This window comes from Cervus elaphus, chromosome 24 (assembly GCF_910594005.1).
Source record: "Cervus elaphus chromosome 24, mCerEla1.1, whole genome shotgun sequence".
Taxonomy (NCBI): Eukaryota; Metazoa; Chordata; class Mammalia; order Artiodactyla; family Cervidae; genus Cervus; species Cervus elaphus.
Window position 1 is genome coordinate 62,334,612 of NC_057838.1, and position 24,436 is coordinate 62,359,047.

The 24,436-nt window shown below is 47.8% G+C and overlaps 1 protein-coding gene and 1 non-coding gene across 3 annotated transcripts; one reads left to right on the forward strand and one right to left on the reverse strand.

Moving 5' to 3' along the window:
• Nucleotides 1–144: 144 nt before the first annotated feature.
• SHISA5 (shisa family member 5) lies at nt 145–24,419 on the forward strand. 2 transcript variants are annotated; one of them, XM_043885860.1, is made up of 6 exons: nt 145–323; nt 3,649–3,805; nt 16,737–16,787; nt 22,729–22,844; nt 22,993–23,169; nt 23,251–24,419. In XM_043885860.1, exons 1-6 carry the CDS (start codon nt 254–256, stop codon nt 23,328–23,330), a joined length of 651 nt encoding a protein of 216 aa, XP_043741795.1. In that variant the 5' UTR covers nt 145–253; the 3' UTR covers nt 23,331–24,419. The 2 variants fall into 2 exon arrangements, with proteins under 2 accessions (XP_043741795.1, XP_043741796.1); XM_043885861.1 differs by lacking the exon at nt 16,737–16,787.
• LOC122683363 lies at nt 7,745–7,845 on the reverse strand. Its single transcript, XR_006337712.1, has one exon. It is a non-coding gene; the product is annotated as a U6 spliceosomal RNA (small nuclear RNA).
• Nucleotides 24,420–24,436: the final 17 nt, after the last annotated feature.

The following is a 24,436-nucleotide window of genomic DNA, read 5'->3' on the forward strand; positions in this document are numbered from 1 at the left end:
ATCGAAGGCAACTTGGGTGGTCGCCTGCGTCCGGGAGCCTGTCCCCAGAGGGGCCGACACCGGACGCATCCCTGGCCCCGAGGCTGGGAGGCGCGTCCGCTTCCCCTCCTCCCGTCCCTCCTCTCCCCCCCGGGCGGGGTTCCCGGAACGGCCGGGGCGGGGCGAGGAAGCCTGCGGCCGCGCGGGTCGCTGAGATTTGCGGCTACACCGGGACGTCTGTTGGCCCGTCCGTCCGCCCCCTGCGCTCCCAGCCATGGCCGCGCCGGCCCCCGCGCCCCGCATCCTGCTGCTCTTGCTATTGTTGCTCCCGGCGCCTGAGGGAGGTGAGTGTTGGCGGGTGGCGGGGAGTTCGTCCCGGGCAGGCAGGGGAGGCGGCCATGTCCGCGCCGTCCCTGGTTGCAAGCCCAGGCGGCGCCGTCCCCCCAGTGACCCCAACGGAGCCTCATAACCCCGAGGCAGTGTGCGGACCCCACGACTGGTCTCTCCCCACCCCAGCCTCCCTCCCGTCTGCACTGACATTGCCTAGACATCTGGGCATCTGCCGTCATTGTTCTGCCCTGGCGTGGTGGTGGTGGTGGTGGCTGGGGGGGAGGTCTGTCCTCTAGGGTCCCAAGGGCTTGCGTTCTCAGAGGCTGGGGTGGGATTTCCTGCTTGGCCTTAGGGAGGGTTGGTGGCCGCAGGGAGGCTTGGCCCCTGCATCTGAGGCCTTCCTTGGCCTCGGTTTATTCGTTGGGAGCCTCCACCTTCTGCCTCCATTGGCCTGGCGGTCCTGGAGACCGCTCAGGCTGGCCCCCAAGGTTGGATGAGACACTTAGCTCTTGTAGGTTGATTGTAGACTGATGAATCCTGGCCGGTGGAGGCCCAGCTGGGGGACTTTTAAGGGTAGGGAAATAGAAGAGTGCCCTCCTTCTGCCCCACCCGTCTTCCTAGGAGGCTTAAGATCCTTCTGGGGTGGGTGTTGTTCTCCAAGGGAAGGACTTTATTTCCTGGGGACTGGGATGAATCTGGAGGGCTTGGGGTGAGAAGTTCCAGTGAGGACTGGAGACTCTGGTTCAGAGTGTCTGGGGATCAGAAGAACATTTGTGTCATGGACTTTTGGCTCAAACACTCAACCTGTCTGTGTCTTCAGGCCCAGCTTAGAAGCTTGGGCTGGGCTGTGGCCGTAAAGTCTATAAAAGGAGGTAGGTCTCCTGAGCTACCCAGTAGGTTGGGCTGTGCTGGCCATACCTGCTGCCAGGTGGAAGGCTGGCTAGGTTGGGCCTGTTGGTGGTCCCACCCTCTGCCCTGCAGCTTTGCCCAGAGCACCACCTACTATCTAGTTGTGCCTTCTCAAGGAGGTCAGTCAATGCCTCTGTCTTTGGACCTTGCTCCACCAGTGGCCCCAGGGTGCTTGATACTGTTGGAATGGAAAGAATTCCTCTTCTTGCCCTGTAGGTTCTTTGGCTGGTTTAATAATTACATTGATGTTAAGACAGATGAACAGGAGAAAAACAAAAGTTGAACTACATGTATACCTCTGGTATGCATGAGAGACCCAAGGAGACTGAGTAACTCGCTCAAATGGTGGAATAGGTCTTCCCTGTCGCTCAAATGGTAAAGAGTCTGCCTGCAATGCAGGAGACCCAGGTTTGATTCCCAAGGAAACTGAGTAACTCACTCAAATGGTGGAATAGGTCTTCCCTGTCGCTCAAACGGTAGAGTCTGCCTGCAATGCAGGAGACCCAGGTTCGATTCCTGGTTGGGAAGATCCTCTGGAGAAGGGAATGGTGATCCACTCCGTATTGTTGCCTGGAGAATCCAATGGACGGAGGAAGGAGCCTGGCGGGCTACAGTCCATGGGGTCACAAAGAGTCAGACATAACTGAGTGACTGACACTACCAGTGTACCTCCGGTATGCATGGGAGACCCAAGGAAACAGTAACTTGCCCAAATGGTAGAAGCCCTCACCTTGAATGCTGTCTTGAACTAAAGGCCAAAGTGGATATTGGGAGTCATGAGGAAAAACCCGGTAAAGAAGGGTAAAATTGTTACACAGATTTAAATCTATGCCTGCAGCCTTGATAGGGTCAGTACCCTCTTCCTAGTATGGCAGTGAGTTATTGCTTAGTTTCTTTGTGACTCCCATGGACTGTGGCCCGCCAGGCCCCTCTGTCCATGGGATTTCCCAGGCAAGAATACTGGAGTGGGTTGCCATTTCCTTCTCCAGAGGAGCTTCCCTGCAATTGCAGGTGGATTCTTTACCACTGAGCCACAGGGTAATCTCCCTTACAAATGGAGATTTCCTTTATACTTGCAAATATCTATTACAAAAGCGTAACTCCTACTCAGTTTTCAGAGCTTCTCCTTTGTCTACAATTTCTTAAAAATAAACTGTGGAAAATCATCCTTAGCCCAAGGAGGAATGTTTGGGAGTGACAAATACACCAACCAGGCTGGGTCTCCAGATGCTGCCCGCTGCCCTGGGGGTGTGGTCAGACAGGGTTCTTAGAGTTCCATTGCTTTCTACCTTAGGGCTTATCATCAGGACCATCCCCAGTCTACCATAGTTGTCTGGGCCTTGCTGGGCTGGGTGTTCCATTTAGGGTCTGTCAGGGAAGCATCCAGGACCGTTCTCTCCTGCTAGTGGACACCAGATCTGTGCTGAAGTAGCCTAAGGGTACGTGGGAACATTTGGCTGTAGCAGCTTCCTGGAAGTCTGCAAACTTTGTGGTCTGTTTCCACACCTGTCAGCCAGGTGTACTTATATCCCACCTCTGGCTAAGAGCCGTGTGATGGTTCTGGGGCTCCACATGGTGCCTTTGCCTCAGAGCTCTGGCTGCTGGGGGCACGGATGTTTCCTAGCTGCCTGCTGCAGGCCCAGCAGCAGTACTGGGACACGACCCGGACACTTCTGTGGTGGGAGTGACTGTGGCCGATGGTGAACTGGTTGGGAGACAGCCTGCTGTGAGGCGATGGTCTGTGAGGGCTGGCCCCTGCAGTCGGAGTGTCTAGCCGGGGCCGAGGCTGCCACGGCTGAGCGGTGGGGACAGGACGTGAGGATTAAGAACAACTCAGCCCGCTCTGTGCTTCCAGGGCAGGGGGCATGGGTTCGAACCCTGGTCGGGGAAGTAAGATCCCACATGCCATGTGGCACGGCCAAAAAGAAGAGGAAGAAGAAAATGGGTCAGTCTAGTGCCTGGTCCCCAAGTACATGGGAGGGACTGCTGTGTGGGGGTGTGACTTCTGGGCTTGGGTGGCTCCCGTAGAAGGGGACCTGGAGGAAGACCTCGAAGGGTAAGTTGATTTGAAGGGGGAGGATGGGGTGACCTTCAAGGTCCTTTGCAGTCTGGATGCTGCTTTGTGGAGCCTGGGCTTGATTCCCAGGCTTGAGGCTGAGGAGTGGCCGAGTCGGACCCGAATGTAGAAAGTTCACCATCCCATCTGGAGGGCCAGTGCACTAATGGGAGAGGGAGAGGGCCCAGGTGGACACCTCTGCTGTGGTCCACAGGAGAGGGCGAGGCTGGTTGGGGCATTGGCCAGAGGATGCTGTGGAGGCGGCCCGGCTGCCCAGGCCTGCTGGCCTTGCTGGGGAAGGGGCGGTGTGGGCTGGGACAGGGCTGAAGGCTGGCCCCGTGGCCACGGGCGAACAGTGTTTTTATGTATTCCAGCCCATAGTCAGCTGTGTATGACTTCTCGTGGGCGCAAGGTCGACCCTTGGGTCTGTCCTGTTTTCTGCTGCGGCAGCTGTTACGACCAGTACTGTTGCTCGGACGTGCTGAAGCAGGTTGTGTGGATGGGGGAAGATTGCCGTTCTCCGGAGGCCAGGTGAGTGCACCTGAGGTCACGAGGTGGGCGGCCTGAGCCTGCCCCTCCAGCCTTTCAGTGCTCTCGGGATGATGGTGGAGCACTCGCTGGACTCCCCTGGACCTTCTGTTCCTGTGATCCCTTGCGCCTCTCCCCCAGCCTCGAGTGCTGAGCCGGTTTCTCAGGGGGCGGTGGCCTCAGCCAGCCCTGTGGCTTACCCCTGGGTGTGTACCAACATGTCCTCAGGGTGGGCCCCTTGGCGCGAGTGTACCGCGCAGTGTGTGCATGCACCTGGCGGGGGTTGTATGTGATCTGTGCAGGTCTCCCCTTGTGGACCCTGGAGGGCACTGTGCACGGGTGTGTATCCCACTGTGGGCCATACCTGGGTCCACTTGCCGTGGCCCATGGGTTTAAGCATCTGGGGTTTAAACTGTTTTGTAGGCTGGAACCAAGGGGTCCCATGTGTGTCTTCCTTTGCCATTCTGTGTGTTTCTTGTATTTGGCCCCAGAGAGTTGAGGTGGTCACACTCCTCATCTCATGGCAAATGATCATCATTGGTTTGGGCAGGTCCAAACCCCCACCATCTTGCACATCTTATTTTAATCATCCATGACCATTGCACTCCCTTCTTATTCCGTAGGCAACCAGTCAGTCTGTTGTGTTCTTTCGTTTGTGTGTGTTGCAAAGTTTATATTCTGTGGGCAAAATGAACCCCCTTACTTTTTATTCCAAATTTTTATTTTTTTATTTTTGGCTGTGCTGGGCTTTCGTTGCTGTGCATGGGCCTTTTTTTTTAGCTGCGGTGAGTGGGGGCTACTCTCTAGTTGCAGTGTGAAGGCTTCCCAGTCTGGTGGCTTCTCTTGTTGCAGAGCATGGGCTCTAGGGCATGGGGGCTTCAGTAGTTGGGATTCCTGGGCTCTAGAGCAAAGACCCAATAGTTGTGGTACACAGGCTTAGTTGCTCTGAGGCATGGGGAATCTTCCCAGACCAGGGATCGAACCTGTGTCCCCTGCATTGGCAGGTGAATTCTTATCCACTGCACCACCAGGGAAGAGGACTGCAAAATCTATTCTGATAGCTTTAAAAAACAGGAAGATTTATTCCATTAAAGTTTAAGGTAATCATTGGATTTCTGGGATTGTATTCAATATTTGCTATCTTATTTTGTGCTTTATATTTGTCTCCTCTGTTCTAAATTTCCTTCTTTCTCACTTACGGTATTGCCTTTTTTTTTTTTTTTTAAATTCCCTTTTTTCTTCTACTGTTTACTTCTTTTTCAATTTGTATGCTTTCATTGTTTTTTTCTTGCCTTATCACACTGGTCAGAATCTCCAGTACAATGATGAAAAAAGTGAGAACAACAACAAAAAGTAATAACAGACATCCTTGTCTTGTTCTCAATTTTAGGGAGAAAGCATTCATTATTAGGTATGTTAGCTGTAGTCTTTCCATACCTGCCCTTTGTCAGGTTGAGGAGGTTCCTTTCTGTTCCTAGTTTCCTTGGAGTTTTAATCATAAAGTGAGTTTGAATTTCATTAAATATTTTCCTGCATCTTTAGAGATAATTAGATGAGTTTTCTATTTTTATTCTGTTAATATGGTAAATTACATTCATCTCATTCTTAAGAAGTATTTTCTCGGAGCTGGATTTAAGTTGATGGTTATTTTCTCTGGCTTCCATTATGATATCTTGCCTTCCCAACCAGGGATCTAACCTGCTCCCTCTGCGTTGGTAGGTGAAGTCTTAACCACTGGACTGCTAGGGAAGTCCCTAGATTTCTTTTTATTTATGCTATTGTGGATTTGGTGAGCTTTTTAAATCTGTGGTTTAGTGTCTTTCATTAGTTCTAGAAAATTCTCTGCTACTCTTCAATATTAGCCTTCCTTCTTCTCCTTTCCTTCTGGAACTCCATTTAGACATGCTGCATCTTCTACTCCAGTGTTCACATCACCTAGTCTGTCTCTTCCATATTTTTGTTTCTGTGCTGCATTCCAGATTATATCTTCTAACCTTTTAGTTAATTTAATTCTTCATATATGTTTAATCTGCTATTAAACTCATTCCTTGAGGTTTTTTTTATTCTGTTGTGTTGTAACATAAAATTCACATGTAGAAAAGTGCATTAAAATAAACATACAGCTCAATGATTTATCATAAAGCAAATATCTGCATAACCACTATTCAGGTTAAGACAGCAGAAGCCCCCCTGAGCTCACTCTCAATCACTGCCTCTCATCCCTCTAAGATTGTGTTGATTCTAACTGTTATATAGCCTTGCTTTTCTTTAGAGTTATAATACCCAAATATGCATCTCTAAGTTCTACAGCTTAGTTTTTTTTTTTTAGGTTTTTTTTAAATGTTTATTTTTATTTTATTTATTTGTCTGCATCAGGTCTTCGTTGGCTGGATCTTAGTTGCACCACAAGGGATCTTTTTATGCGACTTGCAAACTCTTAGTTGCGGCATGTGGGATCTGGTTCCCTGACCAGGGATCACACGCAGGCTTCCTGCGTTAGGAGCGTGGAGTCTTAGCTACTGGACCACCAGGGAAGTCCCTATAGTTTAGTTTTTTAATTGGGGTTGGAGGCAGTATATATCATACATTCATAAACGTACACAAATAGAAAGCATACAGCTCAGTGAATTATTGAAATTTTTTTTTCCATTTTTTTTTTATTAGTTGGAGGCTAATTACTTTACAGTATTGAAGTGGGTTTTGTCATACATTGACATGAATCAGTCATGGATTTACATGTATTCCCCATCCCGATCCCCACTCCCACCTCCCTCTCTACCCGATCCCTCTGGGTCTTCCCATTGTACCAGGCCCGAGCACTTGTCTCATGCATCCAACCTGGGCTGGTGATCTGTTTCACCCTAGATAATATACATGTTTTGATGCTGTTCTCTCGAAACATCCCACCCTCGCCTTCTCCCACAGAGTCCAAAAGTCTGTTCTGTACTTCTGTGTCTCTTTTTCTGTTTTGCATATAGGGTTATCATTATCATCTTTCTAAATTCCATATATATGTGTTAGTATACTGTATTGGTCTTTATCTTTCTGGCTTACTTCACTCTGTATAATGGGCTCCAGTTTCATCCACCTCATTAGAACGGATTCAAATGAATTCTTTTTAATGGCTGAGTAATATTCCATGGTGTATATGTACCACGGCTTCCTTATCCATTCATCTGCTGATGGGCATCTAGGTTGCTTCCATCTCCTGGCTATTATAAACAGTGCTGCGATGAACATTGGGGTGCACGTGTCTCTTTCAGATCTGGTTTCCTCAGTGTGTATGCCCAGAAGTGGGATTGCTGGGTCATATGGCAGTTCTATTTCCAGTTTTTTAAGGAATCTCCACACTGTTCTCCATAGTGGCTGTACTAGTTTGCATTCCCACCAACAGTGTAAGAGGGTTCCCTTTTCTCCACACCCTCTCCAGCATTTATTGCTTGTAGACTTTTGGATAGCAGCCATCCTGACTGGCATGTAATGGTACCTCATTGTGGTTTTGATTTGCATTTCTCTGATAATGAGTGATGTTGAGCATCTTCTCATGTGTTTGTTAGCCATCTGTATGTCTTTTTTGGAGATATGTCTGTTTAGTTCTTTGGCCCATTTTTTGATTGGGTCATTTATTTTTCTGGAATTGAGCTGCAGGAGTTGCTTGTATATTTTTGAGATTAATCCTTTGTCTGTTGCTTCATTTGCTATTATTTTCTCCCAGTCTGAGGGCTGTCTTTTCACCTTGATTGTAGTTTCCTTTGTTGTGCAAAAGCTTTTAAGTTTCATTAGGTCCCATTTGTTTTTTTTGCTTTTATTTCCAACATTCTGGGAGGTGGGTCATAGAGGATCCTGCTGTGATTTATGTCGGAGAGTGTTTTGCCTATGTTCTCCTCTAGGAGTTTTATAGTTTCTGGTCTTACATTTAGATCTTTAATCCATTTTGAGTTTATTTTTTTGTATGGTGTTAGAAAGTGTTCTAGTTTCATTCTTCCATGCTAATCTTCTCTGTATCGTTCCAATTTTAGTATATGTGCTGCCAAAGCGAGCACAAATTATTGAAATTTAAACACATTCAACTCCATGAAACCACCACCTGTCTGGGGCAAGAATTAACACATCATGGCATCTTGGAAACCCCCTCAGATTACTTCCTAATCAGTATGCCCTCTGTTATCCCCAAGCGTAACCATTTAACTGCTCTGTTACTCAACACACACAGACATACACGTGACATCATACATCTATTTCTTATCTGGTTTCTTTCACCATGTGAGTTTCCTCCATACTGTGTTGTTTGTTCATTTCCATTGGTATATGTGAAGTTTTTATGTCACAGTTGATCCATTGTAATGTTGGTGGACATCTGGATTGTTTCTTTTTTGGGGAGGGGTGTTGCAAATAATGCAGCTGTGAGTATCTTTGTACATATCTTTTGGTGCACATATATGCATTTCTGTTATTTTTAAAATAATTTTTATTTTTTCATTAATTTTTTTCGCTGTGCTGGGTCTTCCTTGCTGTGTGGACTTTCGATTTGGCAGGTAAATTCTTTGCCACTGAGCCACCACAGAAGCCCTTGTATGCTTTAAGTATGCATAGTAGTAGTTGTATAAGTAAGTAGAGATCGTTTCATTTTCTAATACATTATTGACTAGAGACGTATCAATGTGTTTTTAGAAAATGATACAATCACTATGTGAAGTTGTTGGAGCTTAAAATTGATCAAGGGTTTATTATATGACTTAGGACTGTTGTTACCATTCACATTTCACTTTGTTTTTGTTCCAACCTGTGTATATTATAAACACAAAGTTATTACTGTGAAATTTTCAAAACTGACACATCATGAAATTTTCAGTGAAGAAGAATTTTTCAGTGAATTTTATAAAGATACTTTCTCTGATTGTCCGAGCAACATATATACTATAGTGTCTCAGAAAATGATAGTTCTGTCACTCTACAATGACAGGTTTGCTACAGATTGAGTATCCACATGTGTAGATGTCTCTAGGCTCTCTATTACATTATGTTGACTGTCCTTGGGCTAAAGCAGACTTCTAATTACTGTGTCTTTATATTACGCTTTGATATTCTTCAATATTGTCTTAGTTATTTTTAGTCTTTTGTATTTCCATGTAAATTTTAGAATCAGCTTCTCAAGAAAACCAGCTTAGATTGCATTGATTTATAGACTGTTTTTGTGAATTGACTTTTTACTTGATTGAGTTTTCCAGTCCATCAGCATAGCATATCTGTCCATGTATTTAGGTTTTTTTTTTTGTTTATTCATTTTTTCTTTTTTGGTTTGGCAGCTCAGTGTGACTTGTGAGATCATAGTTCCCAACCAGCGATTGAACCCAAGTCCTTGGCAGTTGAAAGCATGGAGTCCTAACCACTGGCATGTCAGGGAATTCCTGGTTTCTGCTGTTTTGATAGTGATGCTAAGAACCTTCTTTTATACATCTCTGGTGCCTTTTAAAAGGAATATCTTTCTTCTGGGGAAATATCTAGGAGGAGAAATCCTGAGGCACTGGGTACATGTGTTCAGTTTTGACAGATACATCCAGCACTTGTTACCATTTACACTCCTACCAGCCAGATGAGAGTGGTCAGATTTGCTCCACACCCTCTCCAAACTTAGTACTGTAAATGTTTCTTTAAAAATTGAGGTATAAGTACATAAATGCTTTATTTGAATTAAGTTTTAGTAAATGTATACTTCTTATATTTGACACTTTAGTTAAGATACTGTTTAGTTGCTAAGTCATGTCTGACTCTTTGCGACCCCATGGACAGTAGCCCATGTCCGTGGGATTCCCCAGGCAAGAATATTGGAATAGGTTACCATTTCCTTTTCCAGGAGATCTTCCCAACCCAGGGATCAAACCTGCATCTCCTGCATTGGCAGGCGGATTCTTTACCACTGAGCCACCAGGGCACCAGGCAATAAGATACAGATTATTGCTGATTCCTAGAAAGGTTCAATTTCTGTAGTTTTGATGACTGGGCACTCATATTTCATTGTGTTGTTTTCTTTTAAGATTTTGGTTTTTTGGGACTTCCCTGGTGGTCCAGTGGTTAAGAATCTGCCTTCCAATACTGGGGGTGCAGCCTTGATCCCTGGTTGGGAAACTAAGATCCCCCACGTTGCGGGGCGACTAAGCCTGTGTGCTACAACTAGGACCTGACGTGGCCATATAAATGAAAACTTTTTAAAAAGATTTCAGCCTTTTGAAATTTACTGAGACTCATTTTATGGCTTCATATCCTGAGTGTTTCAGATATATTCTGCAGTTGTTAACTGTACTCTTTATAAGTGTCAGTTAGGTCAAGTTGTTGATAATAGTGTTTAGATCTTTTTTATCCTTATCACGTTTTGTTATTCTTGTTTTGTTGATTACCAAGAGACTACAGATGTGTTTATTCTTTTAGTTCTATGAGTATTTGCTTCAAGGTCTAAGACTTTGTTATTAGGTGCATACTTATCTAAGATTGTTTTCACTTTCTGATGAATTGTTCATTTTATTATGTGTGATACTCCCTTTATCTCTTGGAATACTATAAACCTCAAAGACAGTATTTTATTCCCTTTCTTTTTAAAATTTTATTATAATAGATTTACAATGTTGTGTTAGTTTCAGGTATTCAGCAAAGTGATTCAGTTATACATATACATATGTACATTCTTTTCCAGATTCTTTACCCATATGGGTTATTACAGAATATTGAGTAGAGTTGCATGTACTAAACAGTCGGTCCTTGTTGGTTATCGTTTTTTTGTTTTTTTTTTTTTTTTGCTACGCTTGGCCTTCATTGCTGTGCACGGGCTTTCTCTAGTCATGGCTCACAGGCTCTGGAGTGCTGGCTCAGTATTGATAGCGCACCAGTTTTGTTGCTCCATGGTATGTGGGATCTTCCCGGACCAGGGATTGAACCGGAGTCCCCTGCATTGGCAGGCAGATTCTTAACCACTGGACCACCAGGGAAGTCCTGGTTATCTGTTTTATATGTAGTAATGTGTATATGTTAATCTCGAGCTCCTAATTTGTTCTTCCCACCCTGATTTCCCCTTTGGTACCATAAGTTTGTTTTTGAAATCTGTGAGTCTGTTTGTTTTGTATAAAAGTTCATTTAGGTTGTTTCCATGTCTTGGTATTAATAAATAGTACTGCAGTGAGCATTGGGGTCCATGTATTTTTTCGAATTATGGGTTTTTCCAGATATATACCCACGAGTGGGATTGCTGGATCATATAGTAGTTCTGTTTTTAGTTTTTTAGGGAACCTCCGTACTGTTCTCCATAGTGGTTGTCCCAGTTTACATTCCCATCAACAGTGTAGGAGGGTTCCCTTTTCGTCACACCGTCTCCAGCATTTATTGTTGGTAGACTATTTTTTTGGCCATGGGGCATGTGAGATCTTAGTTTCCTGACCAGAGATTGAACCTGTGCCCCTGCAGTGGAAATGCAGAGCCCTCACCCCTAGACCGTCAAGAGAGTCCCCCAAATTATTAATTCCATGTTGTTTTTGGCCATACTACACAGCATGTGGAACTTCCCTACCCAGAGATAGAACCTATGACATCTCCCGTGGAAGCCTGCAGTCAACTACTAGAACACCAGGGAAGTCCCTAGACCTTTTGATGATGCCCATTCTGACTGGTGTGAGGTGATGCCTTGTAGTTTTGATTTGCATTTCTCTTTGATGTTGAGCATCTTCTCATGTGCTTTTTGGCTATCTGTATGTCTTCTTTGGAGAAATGTAGATTTTTTTTCATGGTTATCTAAAAAAAATTTTTTTTTTACAAAAAAAAAATTTTTTTATACAATTTTTAAAGGTTACTTTCCATTAATAGTTATTACAAAATATTGGTTATATTCCCCATGTTGTGCAATACAACCTTGAGCCTATCTTACATGCAGTAGTTTGTACTCCCACACTTTCACCCCTAAGGTGCCCCTCATCCCTCTCCCCGCTGGTAATTCCTACTTTGTTCTTTGTATCTGTGAGTCTGATGCTCTTTTGCTGTATCCACTAGTTTGTTGTATTTTTTTAGATTCTGCATGTAAGTGATATCCTATAGTATTTGACTTTCTTTGACTTATTTCACTTAGCATAATGCTGTCCAAGTCCATCCATGGTACTGTAAATGGCAAAATTTCATTCTGTTATGGCTGAGTAGTATTCCATTGTCTACATGTATGTGTGTGTGTATGTATACCCATACGCGCACACATGTATATACACCACATCTTCATCCATTCATCTGTGGATGGAGACTGGTTGCTTCTATACCTTAGCAATTGTAAATAATGCTGCTATGAATATTGGGGTGCATGTATCTTTTTAAATTAGTGTTTTGGGTTGTTTTTTTTTTAATGGACAAAGTTCTTATTACTTATTTTTGGCCACGCCATGCAGATCATAGTTCCCTCACCAGGGTTCCAATCCAGGTCCCCTGCAGTAGAAATGCAGAGTCCGAACCACTGGACTACCAGGGAATTCTCAGTAAATTTGTCATTGATGCTGCTAAGGCATGTCAGTCATGTCCAACTCTGTACGACCCCATAGATGGCAGCCCACCAGGCTCCCCCATCACTGGGATTCTCCAGGCAAGAATACTGGAATGGGTTGCCATTTCCTTCTCCAATGCATGAAAGTGAAAGTGAAGTCGCTCAGTCATGTCCGACTCTTAGCGACTCCATGGACTGTAGCCTACCAGGCTCCTCCGTCCATGGGATTCTCCAGGCAAGAGTACTGGAGTGGGTTGCCATTGCCTTCTCCTTTTTTTTTTTTTTTTTTTTAATGTATACCCAGGAGTAGAATTGCTGAGTCATATGTTAGTTCTGTTTTCAGGGTTTTTGTTTGTTTGTTTTGTCTATGCCGACTAGCATGCAAGATCTTAGTTCCCCAACCAGGGGTAGAACCCCAGTCCTTAGCAGTGAGAGCCTCAAGTCGTAACGTCTAGACTGCCAGGGAATTCCCTATTTTTAATTTTGTGAGAAACCTCCATACTGTTTACCACAGTGGTTACACCAATTCACATTCCCAGCAATAGGGCCAAAGAGTTCCCTTTTCTCCGTATCCTTGCCAACATTTTTTATTTGTGTTCTTTTTTTTTTTTTTTTTTTTTATTTGTGTTCTTTTTGATGATAGCTGTCTGGACTGGTATGAGGCAATATGTCATTGTGGTTTTGATTTGCATCTCCCAAAGACAGTATTTTAATTGTCTTTTTTGCCTTTATCAGTATATTTATTTTCTCTTCCTTCATGTTTAAGTTTCATCTGAGACATATTCCTTCTACCTTTCATACAGGTAGACTGGTGTCAAATTTTCTTGGCTTTTGTTTGTTTGAAAATGTCTTTGTTTTACATTCCTTCTTAAAGGATATTTTTCCTGGTATGGATTACTAGGTTGGAAGGTATAAACTTTCAGCAAAGTTCAGCATTTTGAAACTTTCATTCCATTGTCTTCTAACGTCTGTTGTTTCTGTTGAGAAATCAGATAGTGGTTTATTATTGCTCCTTTGCCAGTGGCATGTCTTTTCTCTAATTTTTAAGTTTTTCTCTTCATGTTTGGTTTTCACGTTTTACTGTGCTATACCTAGGTGTGTTTTTCTTTGAATTTTTGCTGCTTGGGGCTTAAGATATTTCTGAAATCTGGCTTGGTTTTGTGTTTGTTTTCCCCCAGTTTTGGAAAATATGCAGCCATTGTCTTTTTTTTTTTTTTTTGTCTTTTTTTGTTGTATCATTTTTGCTAGGAGAAAAATAATTTTAATAGCATGCATCCCTCTTTTTAAAGATTGCTTCTACTCCATTTTCACATTTCTCCCTCTGGGACTTTAGTTACACATATGTAAGACGTTTTCTACCGCTGTTTTCCGTATTTCACCTACTGTCTTCTCTATGTACATTTACCATCTTTTTGTGTCTCTAGGATTTAGTGTATATATATATTTGTTTGGGCCTGTCTTCTAGTTGATTAATTATATTTTGAGCTGTCTAATAAATTACTGATTTTTGCATGATTTTTTAGTTCTGGAGTTTTTATTTCATTTTTGTTTCCAGTTCTCCTAAACTGCTGCATTTTTGTTTCCTTTGATCTTGAACAAAGGTCAGAGTCTGACAGCGTCCATATTCGGAACCCCTGTGGGTATTTTTGCTGTCAGTTGTTTCTGTTGTTTCATGTTGTCTAGTATTCTAGTGTTCCTGGAAATCACCAGTTGTGTGCCAGACACTGTATTTGGAGAATGAATTATAGTCATTTGGAGCTCAGGACTTCCTCCAGCAAGGACTGATAACTGCTTTTGCCAGGGACACGAGCACTCTAAGGTCATCTTGGCCAGGTTGCAGAGACTGAGATGAGTAGAAGCTGAGCTCCTTGCTGAGTTTCTCCTTGGTGTTCAGGACCTCAGTGGTTAAGAATCTGCCAGCCACTGATTCATGTCAATGTATGGCCAAAACCACCACAATGTTATAAAGTGATTAGCCTCCAATTAAAATAAATAAACTGAAAAAAAAAACCAAACAAAAGAAAGGCAGAATAGAATGAGTAAAAATGTGAAACTTTGGGCCAGATACAGAATTTATATGGAACAGAGAAAAATCTTGACTTACGATCTAAAATATAAAATTATCTTAAAGGCATCTAAAATAAAATTTGAATTAGTAATTAAACAAATTTAAACTGTAAGTATGTTAGACCTCAATAAAATAGTTTTTTTAAAAGACAAAAAAAAAGAAAAAAGAGAATCTGCCTGCCCCTGCAGGACATGAGAATGCAATCCCAGGAGGATCCCCAAGAGTAGGAAATGGCAACCCACTCCAGTCTTCTTGCCTAGAGAATTGCCCTTCTGAAATAGGCTGGTGCCCCTAGGAGAAAGGGGGCTTTAGATGCCAGGCCCACCTCCATGGAGTCTCTTCCCACTCTGCCCCTCCCCCCACCCCACCTTGGTGTGCCTTACTCTGTTATTGCTGGCCAAAGCCTGCACACTGATTTTTTTGAAAATATTTTTCCTTAGCTTTACTTGTCCTTTAAATTTAGTAGTATATAGTTGTTCCTAATTCTCTTGAATTTTTCTGTTTGTTTCTTGACTTTTTTTTTTGAGAATTTTCAAAAACATACAAAAGCAGAGAGAATAATAACCCCATATATCCATTGCTTGCCCACATGGTTAGCAATACTCTGCTGCTAATGTTCCACATACCTCCTACTACTTTTATTTCCTGGGTGCTTTTAAAACTAATCCCAGACATGAAAACGTCTCATTAAATGTTAGTTTTTTTTTTATCAGTACAAGTGAATCCTTTATTACTATTGTTTTTTTAAAATAATTATTTATTTGATAGTGTTGGGTTTTAGTGCCATCATGCATGATCTTTTGTTGTGGTGTGTGGGCTCTGTAGTTGTCGTGTGTACTCAGGCTTAGTTGCCCACCACGGCATATGGGATCCTAGTTCCCCGCCCAGGGATCAAACCCATGTCCTGTGCATTGCCAGGCAGATTCTTAACCACTGGGCCACCAGGGAAGTCCCAAATGAGTCCTTTAAAAAGAAATATGATCGTATATCTAGAATACACTTGGCACAATTACCAGCAGTTCATTAATAGCTTTTAATACTAGTCTTCATTTGCCTCCACTTGTTTCCCAAATGCTTTTTTTGCAGATGGTTTGTTCAGTTCAAAGTTACTATTATTGAAATGTTGTGAAGTAATTAGCCTCCAACTAATAAAAAAAAAATAATAATAAATAAAAAAAATTAAAAAAAAATAAAAAGACTTGTGTCAGGAGTGAGAAAAAAAAAACAACAAAAAACAAAGTTACTATTATTTTTTGGGGGGGATGGATCTTAGTTCCTCTAGTAAGGATTGAACCCTGGGCCACAGCAGTGGAAATGCCAAGTCGTAACCAGGAAATTTCCAGTTACTACTTTTTAAAAGCTCTGTTGTCCTTTTTGTTATTTACCTCTTTTCATTCTGTACTTTTGTCTTCTTGCATCTTTTCTCCTTTTCTTAGTCTTGCCAGAGGTCCACCAGCTTTGGTTCTGTTCATCTTCTCTGTTATTTTCTGTGGCTACTATTCTGTTTGATTTCGCACTTATCTTTATTAATTCCTTCCTTATTTTGGGAGTTTGTTCTGTTACGTTTTCCCTGTCTTCTTTAGTTTCCTACTATATCACTATCAAAGCTATACACTTCCTTCTAAGAATTCTTTATCTGTGTTTCACCAATTTTGATCAGTGGTGTTTTTATTTTCATTTGGTTTTACAGATTTCTCAATATCGTCTATGATTTCTTATTTAAGCTACAGCTCTTCTGTTGTAATGTGTTGGTTTCTCAAGGTATGAGAGTTTTTGTTTTATTTTTAGCATTTTGTTTTTAACTTTATGACGTGGGTCTTTTGTTACTGATTTATAACTTCATCCCATTGTAGTTGGAGAAAATAATTTGTATGATAGCTATCTTTTCAGATCTCTTGAGACTGGTTTTGTGGCCTTTAATGTGTTAGTATTTAGTCACTCAGTGATGTCCAACTCTTTGGGATCCCATGGGCGGTAGCCCACCAGGCTCCTCTGTCCATGGGGATTCTCCAGGCAAGAATACTAGAGTGGGTTGGCATTTCCTTCTCCAGGGGTTCTTCCCAACCCGGGGATTGAACCTGGGTCTCCTGGATTGCAGGACGGATGTTTTTACTGTCTGAGCCACTTGGGTGGTCTCTCCTAGAGAATGTCCCATGTGTGCTTTAGAGGGATGTGTGGCTTTGTAGCCTGAAATCCTGGTATGTGTGGTATCTGTCCCCTGGAGGCCACCAGGGCCCCACCTTTCTGGCCCATTATGGGGTTGGCTTTCGTGCATGTTCTGTGTGTGTGCTAAGGTTGTGTTTGTTCCTGATGTGTTGGGTGGGGTGCAGGTGGTTAATTGTGAGATTTCCTCTTTGCAGTGTCCTCACCAATGAGTTCGACTCCAGCTTCAACAACGACCCCATGCCCAAGTACGTAACCTGCAGGCTCGGTACATCTTCCTGGCAGAGGTGATGGGGTGGGGGGCTCAAGAGGGCTGCGGGGACTGGGGTGGCACAGAGTCGTTGGGTTATGGCCCCGGAGAAGCTGTCGCCATGTCTGAGCTCCAGGACCTTTGATCCTTGTGTCGGGAAGTTGTCTTCATCATTGTGCTGGGGATTGGGGTGACTGGTTGACAATTGAAATGCTGAGGGTGGAGGTTCACATTGACCTTGGTGATAGTTTGGGCTGTAGGTGTAAGTGATGGGAAGGGGGTGACTGTGATGGGGATGATAGTGGCAAAAGGTGATAGTGATCAGGTGGTGGCGGCAGGGAAGAGGTGTTGGGGACTACAAGGCTGAGTGTGTGGTAATGGTACCGTGGTGGTGGGGATAGAGTGATGATGAACGATGGTGGCCATGTGGTACTGGGGCAGGCGTGCGTGTTCGTGTTGATGGTGGAGAGGTTGACGGTAATGGGCGCTATGGTGGCGTGTAGTGGGGTGACAGGCAGATGTATGATAGTTGGACATGATGGTGGTGATGGGGGACAGTGGCAGGGAGGTGTTGGCGTCATGGTGGCAGTGGTGATGGTGAGGGGCAGTGATGGTGCAGGGTGCATAGCAATGGGGTGATAAAGTTTGGTAAAGATGCTGCGATAACGGGTAGTGCGCCACGTCACGTCTCGGTCTGACATCCAGCCAGTGTGGGCCTCTTCCTGGGGGGGCACCAGGGAGGGCTCCGGGCAGTGCTGGGGTCTGAATGGCGTTTCACGATGAAGACCATCACTTCCTGGAGGACAGCAGGAACAGGTGGGGCGGGTGTGGCAGGCAGTGTGGGAGGCAGCCGTGGTTTCCTGGTCTGGCCAGAGGGAGGCTGGGCTGGCGGGGTGGGGTGAGGCTGCCTGCTGGGGGGAGCAGCTGGGGGAGGGACCAGGATGGGCCCTGCTCTCTGCCCTGCTCGGGGATCCAGCACAGAGCACGAATGGGGTTCGCATGAAGGGCTCGGGTTTGGGTGGGATCGAGTGTGTTGAGGGTCAGTGACATTTGAGGAATGGCTATAGGAGGCGCTGAGAGAGCGGGTTCAGAGAAGGGCAGTAGAGACTAAGGTGGCCTGGTTGGTGAGTGAGCACTGGGCTCTGTGTGAGAAACGTGGATTCCACATTGCAAGTCAAGGTCTCCCCGGGAGCAGAGGAGATGTAGGTTCCTGGGGGCAGCTTGGGGGCACCCTCCCTGCCCTCCTCGAGGTGCCGGAGCCCTGCAGCCTCCCCACTGGGCCATCTTGCCCGTCCGCTGGGAGTGTGGACCCTTCTCCCCTCTGTGGGCCTTCTTCCATCCTGCCCTGTCTCTCCTCTGCTTCTGAGCGGAGCCCCAGCGTGGCGTCCAGCGCCTGCCTTATAGGGTTGAGGCTCTAGGAGCGGGTACTGGGAGATGGAGGGATGGAGTCACGTCTCCTTTGGGTGTCCCCTTGACCACCCATCAGGGCCCCAGGGGGCCACCCTCTCGGGTGAGCATTGGTGTGCTGCCTCCTCGGCTGGGGACACCGTTGATCATCCACTGGCGCGATGGTTCCTTGCTGGGGTCCAGCCCTGTTTGGAAGCTTCCGCGAATGCTCCATAGTGGAAGGATCCGATGTGCTGAGGGGTTCTGGGCCAACTCCACCCTCTCCCCACCTCTGCCCCCTCCTTCTTCATTCTTGGACTGTCCCCACCCCGGCTCTTCCTCTGGGTGACTTCCTGGGTTCCCCAAGAACAAGGCAGCAGGTCAGAGCACAGCAGAGCGTTTGGGACTCCATCTGCCTTCAGAACCTAGGCTCTTGGTGTTCCCCACAGAGCGGACGTTATCAGCGGGTCTTCCTGCCACTTTAGCAGGTGACTCCCATCCTGCCCTGCTGATGCTCGGTGGCTGGTCCATATGGTCCCCCCGACCCTTGAGCTTTCTTGGTTCCCCGCCACGGTCCTTTTGGGTCCCGATGTCATTGTCACTTCCCAGCTCCTTTCACTCACAGCATCATCCGGCAGGAATGGTGTGTTTTGAAGCACCGGAGCGGTGGAAACTTTGGCTGCGGCCCCAGGCCTGGTTCACTGCTGACCCTCCATGCTGGCTCTGCCGTGACAATGCAGTGGGAAGGCAGGGAGGTCTGGTCGCTGAGGCGTGGGCATGGCCAGCCTGTGTTAGTTCTTGGCCCTCAGCGCACCGTCCCTGCAGTTCTTCCACCCACCGGGTCACGGCCACGTGCTGCCTGGCCAGTGTGGCGGTGGGAATGCTGGCGTCCCGCTCCAGAGACGGCCCTTTCGCTGCCGGGACGATGGGGGTCTTTGGCCTCCTAGGGACCGTCCTGTTCAGCCCTGCTGCAAGCTCCTTGCCTGGGCTGTTGCTTCTCTGACCTTCTGTCCCTCCTGCCTAGGCCGACTCTTGCCTTCTGAACTTGACCTTTGGACTCCTTGACCTGGGGGGTAGCCCCAGCCTTTTGGAGGTGTGATTCTGTTTGAATGGTGGCCTGTTGGGGCCACAGATCCCTGCCCCACTGTGCAGCCGCCCCTCATATATTGCTGTTCCTCCCGGCATCCGGCCTGCTGTCCTACTCGGTGCTGCCCACGGGATCCCTGAGTGAGTTGACTCACTTGTCAGATACTTTCTGAGCACCTGCTGTCTCGGCCAGGCACTGGAGACACAGTGATGGTCCAGGGCTGGTGCAGTCTGTGCCTCCATGAATCCATAGGCTGGGGACAAGTTGCACGGTAATCCAGTGCTCACACAAAGAAGTGTGTGTTGATAAACTGAAGTAGACAGGCAATTGATTCTAGAAGAGCATTTATCAAGGAGTCTGACCTTTTCTGCATGGTCAGGGGCGGTGTCCTGGAGGCAGTGATGTTTTGATCTGAGATGTGAAAAGTGGCCAAGAATGAATTGTATAGGGGTGGGAGGAAGAGAAGAGCAGACGGGGTGGTTTTGTAGGAGGAACTGCCTGTATGAAGGCCCTGAGGGAGGACAGAGCCCACAGTGCTTCCAAAAGCTAACAGGAGGACTTCCTGGCAGCCTAGTGGTAAAGACTGCGCGTCCAGTGCAGGGGGCACAGGTTCAATCCCTCATCAGGGAACTAAGATCCCACCTGCTATGTGGCACAGCCAAAAAGAAAAAGCTAAAAGGAGAGTGATGTGGCTGGAGCATACAGGAGGGAGGGTGGGAGTCCCCCGGGCCACACAGGGAGTTGCATTTTATTTAGATTTTTAAAAAATTAATTTTTTTTATTTATTTATTTCTGGCTGTGCCTGGTCTTCGTTGCTGCTCAGGCTTTTCTCTAGTTGCGGTGCACAGGCTTCTCATCGCAGTGGCTTCTCTTGTTGTGGAGCACGGGCTCTGGGGCACATGGGCTTCAGTAGTGGCTCCTGGGCTCTAGGGCACAGGCTCAATAGTTGTGGTGCATGGGCTTCGTTGCTCCACGGCATGTGGGGTCTTCCTGGATCAGGGATCCAACCTGTGTCTCCTGCATCGGCAGGCAGATTCTTTACCACTGAGCCACCAGGAAAGCCCTTTATTTAGACTTTTAAAGATCCACATTTGCTTTATTGTGTTACTCTCTGATGAGACAAATGCTAGATTTTTTTTCCTCTCTTATCACACTATTTTATATATTAGTTATTAGGGTTAGTCGCTCAGTCGTGTCTGACTCTTTGTGACCCCGTGGACTGTAGCCCACCAGGCTCCTCTGTCCATGGGGTTCGCCAGGCAAAAATACTGGAGTGGGTTGCCATACCCGCCTCCGGGGGATCTTCCTGACCCAGGGATCGAACCCAGGTCTCCTGCATTGCAGGCAGATTCTTTACCATCTGATTCACCAGGGAAGTCCATTATATATATATGTATATGTATGTATACATACACACACATTACACAGAGTTTACAAAGAAATTATAAAGCAAATTGCTGCATGATCCCAGGAGCTCCAGGAGCCATGTTAGTCTCTTGAGCAGGAATGACAAGATCAGACATGACAGGCTGGCCAAGGGGACCTGGGTAGGTAGGTTCAGGTTCTGGCAGATTTGAGGCCTGGAGCACGCACTGGTGGGAGAAGAGGAGCTGAGGGGACTGGCCAGCAGGCTCTGGGTCTGCTGATGGGCTGATGGCTGAAGGTACCCACTGAGTGGACGGCTGGAACGGGGCTGGTGGGCTGAGCCAAGCGGAGCAGGAGTGTGGTTGGGGACCCCGTGGACAGTGGGGTGGGGAGGCTGCTCCGGGAGACAGCCGAGCTCTTCCCTCCCCAGTCCTGGCCCCAGTTTGGAGAGCAGCTGGGGCATCCACCGCACTGTGTCTTTAAGAGGCTCCGCGTCTGTCCTTCCTGCCTCTGACGTCAGGGCCAGGGAGTGCCGAGGAGATTCGCTTTACTTTTCCTGGAAAGGGGAGGAGATTGAAACTGAGGGGCCTCAGGATGGAATGGGGAAGCCCCCGGGGTGCTGGAGGCCCCTGATTGAAGGCGGAGACTAACATGGGGTGAGCTTGGGTGCTGTACTGTGCATCAGAGACAGACTAAAGAGAGGCAGAGAGTGGGAGAGAGAGAGATTAGAGATTGGTGGTGGTGGCTCTGCAGTCATGTGCCATTGATTGCGCTTCTGCGTGTGTGTCTGCGTCTGCGTCTGCATCCTTGGTCAGCAGAGGGCCTGGGAGGAGCTTGCGGTGAAGGGCAGTTACAGGCCCTTCTGCTTAGGCAGGCGGCACCTCCTGACTCCCACGGTTCCTGTCTTGGGGCCTTGGTCTGGGTCTCACGGTGGTCAGTGGCTCCTGTTTTATGAATGCAGTTGGGTATTTTGAGTCTGGGGTGTGGAGGGTCTGTCCTTAGTCCATCCCAAAGCTGTGACGTCAGCTGGCCTATGAGATGGAAGGCCCTCCACGCAGGGCGGGGAAGTGGGGGGACCTTCCCCTCAGCCTTTCCCCCAGGCCTCAGGGGAGCCTACAGCTCACAGCTCACCAAGCCCCTTCCATGTTTTAATGGAACAACTGGTTGGTGCAGCTCCCTTTTACTGGAAGGAATACTGCTTGGCCTCTGGGAACAAGGGAGGACACCAGGGGGCTGTGACTGCTCTTGAGAGTCGGCTTCGGTGAACTTCCCGCCCAGGGCCAGCCTTCTCAGGTGGCAGACTCTCCACTCAGGCCTGGGCCTTACGTAGGCAGGGAGGCCTCCTCTCGCCTGGCTCTTGGTTGACCCACCTGCCTGCCCCTCTGGTTGGAGCGAGGGTGTATGAGGACATCTGGCACGGTGATTGGCATCCTGCAGGCTCACCGTCACTTCGGGGGCCTGCAGCCATACCACTCCCCACCGTCCTGGCCATACTGGCCTCCCTGCTCCTGGAAACTTCTCCCTGTGATTCATTACCTGTGCTTCCTGAGTCATTTTCCCTTCAACCCTTGCCTCCTGTAATGGTCTGTGGGCTCCCAGAGGCCATGAGTTGGTCTGTCTCATCCACGTCTGCGTTTTGCATTCAAGCCACATAAGGCCTGGCTGGTGGTGGGTACTGGGTGTGCATGTGCTGCTGGCTTGGTGGCGGCGGACAAGACGTGTGTATGGGGGAAGACACCTGAAGAGCCCTTTCCCAAGCTCCTGAGGGGCATCCCAGGGGCAGCCACGGTCAACCCCATATACTTGAGGAAACACTTGAGGGTGAAACAGGTTCAAGCTCCACACCCCAGAAGTGGCTTTATCTGTGTTGCCCAGTCTCCTCCGGCTAGAGGGGTGCTGTCTGGGAGTGGGTGTGGTGTGGGCTGCTGGTCCTGGGTAGGGGCGAGAGGCCCTGGATCTTGACTGGCTTTATTTAAGTTCTCTTTTTTTGGCCATGTGCGGCATGTGGGATCTTCGTTCCCTGACTAGGGATCGAACCCATGCCTCCGGTAGCGGAAGTGTGGAGTCTCAGCCACTGGAGCATTGACTGGCTTTCTGTCAGGTTTGGCACAGTGATCGCCATTGGGGTGACCCTCTTTGTGATCGCCGTGGTCACCGTCATCGTCTGCTGCACCTGCTCCTGCTGCTGTTTGTACAAGATGTGCCGCCGACCAAGTCGTAAGCATCTCCCCTCTGCCCCACGGTGACCCCTTGGGGTCAGGTACAGACCCCGGGTGGTGGTGATGGGTTTACCAGGGCCCTGACTGGCCTGAGCCGGAGGGAGCAGTGGCCAGCCTGGCGGTCCTGACTGGGGCTTTCTTTGCAGCGGTTGTGACCACCACCACGGCCACCACGGTGATGCACGCCCCTTACTTGCAACCGCCCAGCTACCCTGGACCAACATACCAGGGCTACCACTCTGTGGTCCCCCAGCCGGGGATGCCAACAGCACCCTACCCAACCCAGCCCATGGGCCCCCCCGCCTACCACGAGACGATGGCTGGTGAGTATGCCTGCCGACTCCCGCCGTGCCTGACCGCCTGCAGCCATGACCACAGCTAACTGGTGTCCTCTCCGTTTTCAGGAGGTGCAGCCCTGCCCTACCCTGCCAGCCAGCCTCCTTATAATCCAGCCTACATGGAGCCCCCGAAGGCAGTCCCCTGAGCACGCCCTGGCATCTCTGGCTACCAGCTCATCTGTCCTGTGTGTGTGAATGGGTGTGCGGGTGCGGGCCTCTTCTCCCCGGGCGTGGTGTGTGTGTCCCATTTGTACCTGAGGCTTCTGGTGATGGTGACGAGGGGTGCGGGAAGCAGTCCATGTCAGAGTTGCCGGGACCATGCTGTGCTCCCCTCCTCACTTGAGATTATGCTGCCCGGAACCCCAAAGAACGGTTCTTTTCCAGCCATCCCAGCGAGACCTGGGGCCGGAGCAGGGATGCTTGTCGTGCTGGGACAGCACAGCTTTTGTGCGGGCAGGATGCCCCCGTCCTCCGGTTTCTGTGGCATGACTAGCCGTGGCTTGTCCCCAGGTTTGTCTTTGAAGCACCAGAGCCACGGTGCGGGCTAGTGGGTGAGGCCGAGGACCTGGCTGCAGGTGGGTCTCGACCTTTCCCGTGGCTCCTACAGCCTGGGCTGTGCCCCGTGGAGGGTGGGTGGCCGCCTGATTATCTGAACGCCTCAGGTGGAGCCCCACCCTTCCTGAAAACTATCTTCCTGGATCCTTCTTGCACCCTTCCTGGGACCACCTGGAGGCCCACACTTACCCATGGTTCTGGTTGCCCTGGTTGGCCCTGGCCCCTTTCACAGGTGGACAGGGCAGCCTCTGACCACTTATCCACTCAGGTGTCCTCCCTGCAGTGTTTTTATTTTACTTTTAGCTAAATATTTTACCTTGTTTTCTGTTTCAAAATGTGTGTAATGGTTGCTGTGAGGCTGAAACCGTTGGGTCCTAGAGGGAGACTTCCCCAGAGAGGAGAGGGACTCAGAGTCCCTGCTTCCCCATCACCAGCCTCACAGACTACCCGGCTGCTGGACCCCAGGCCTAGGTATGTCCTGGCAGCGGGGACACCTGGGCCAAGGTGTCGTCTGGACCAAAGGTGGAGGGGACCCTGAGGGGGCTCCTGTGACCTAGACACATACCTCGGTGTTCCCCACCCCTCTGTTCATGTCTTACCACGTCGTAGGTCGGGACCTCTTAATGTGTTTTGGAGTCTCGGGTCTGCACCCTTGTATGTAATAAATGCAGATATTTCGAGCTGTTGCCTCCTTTCA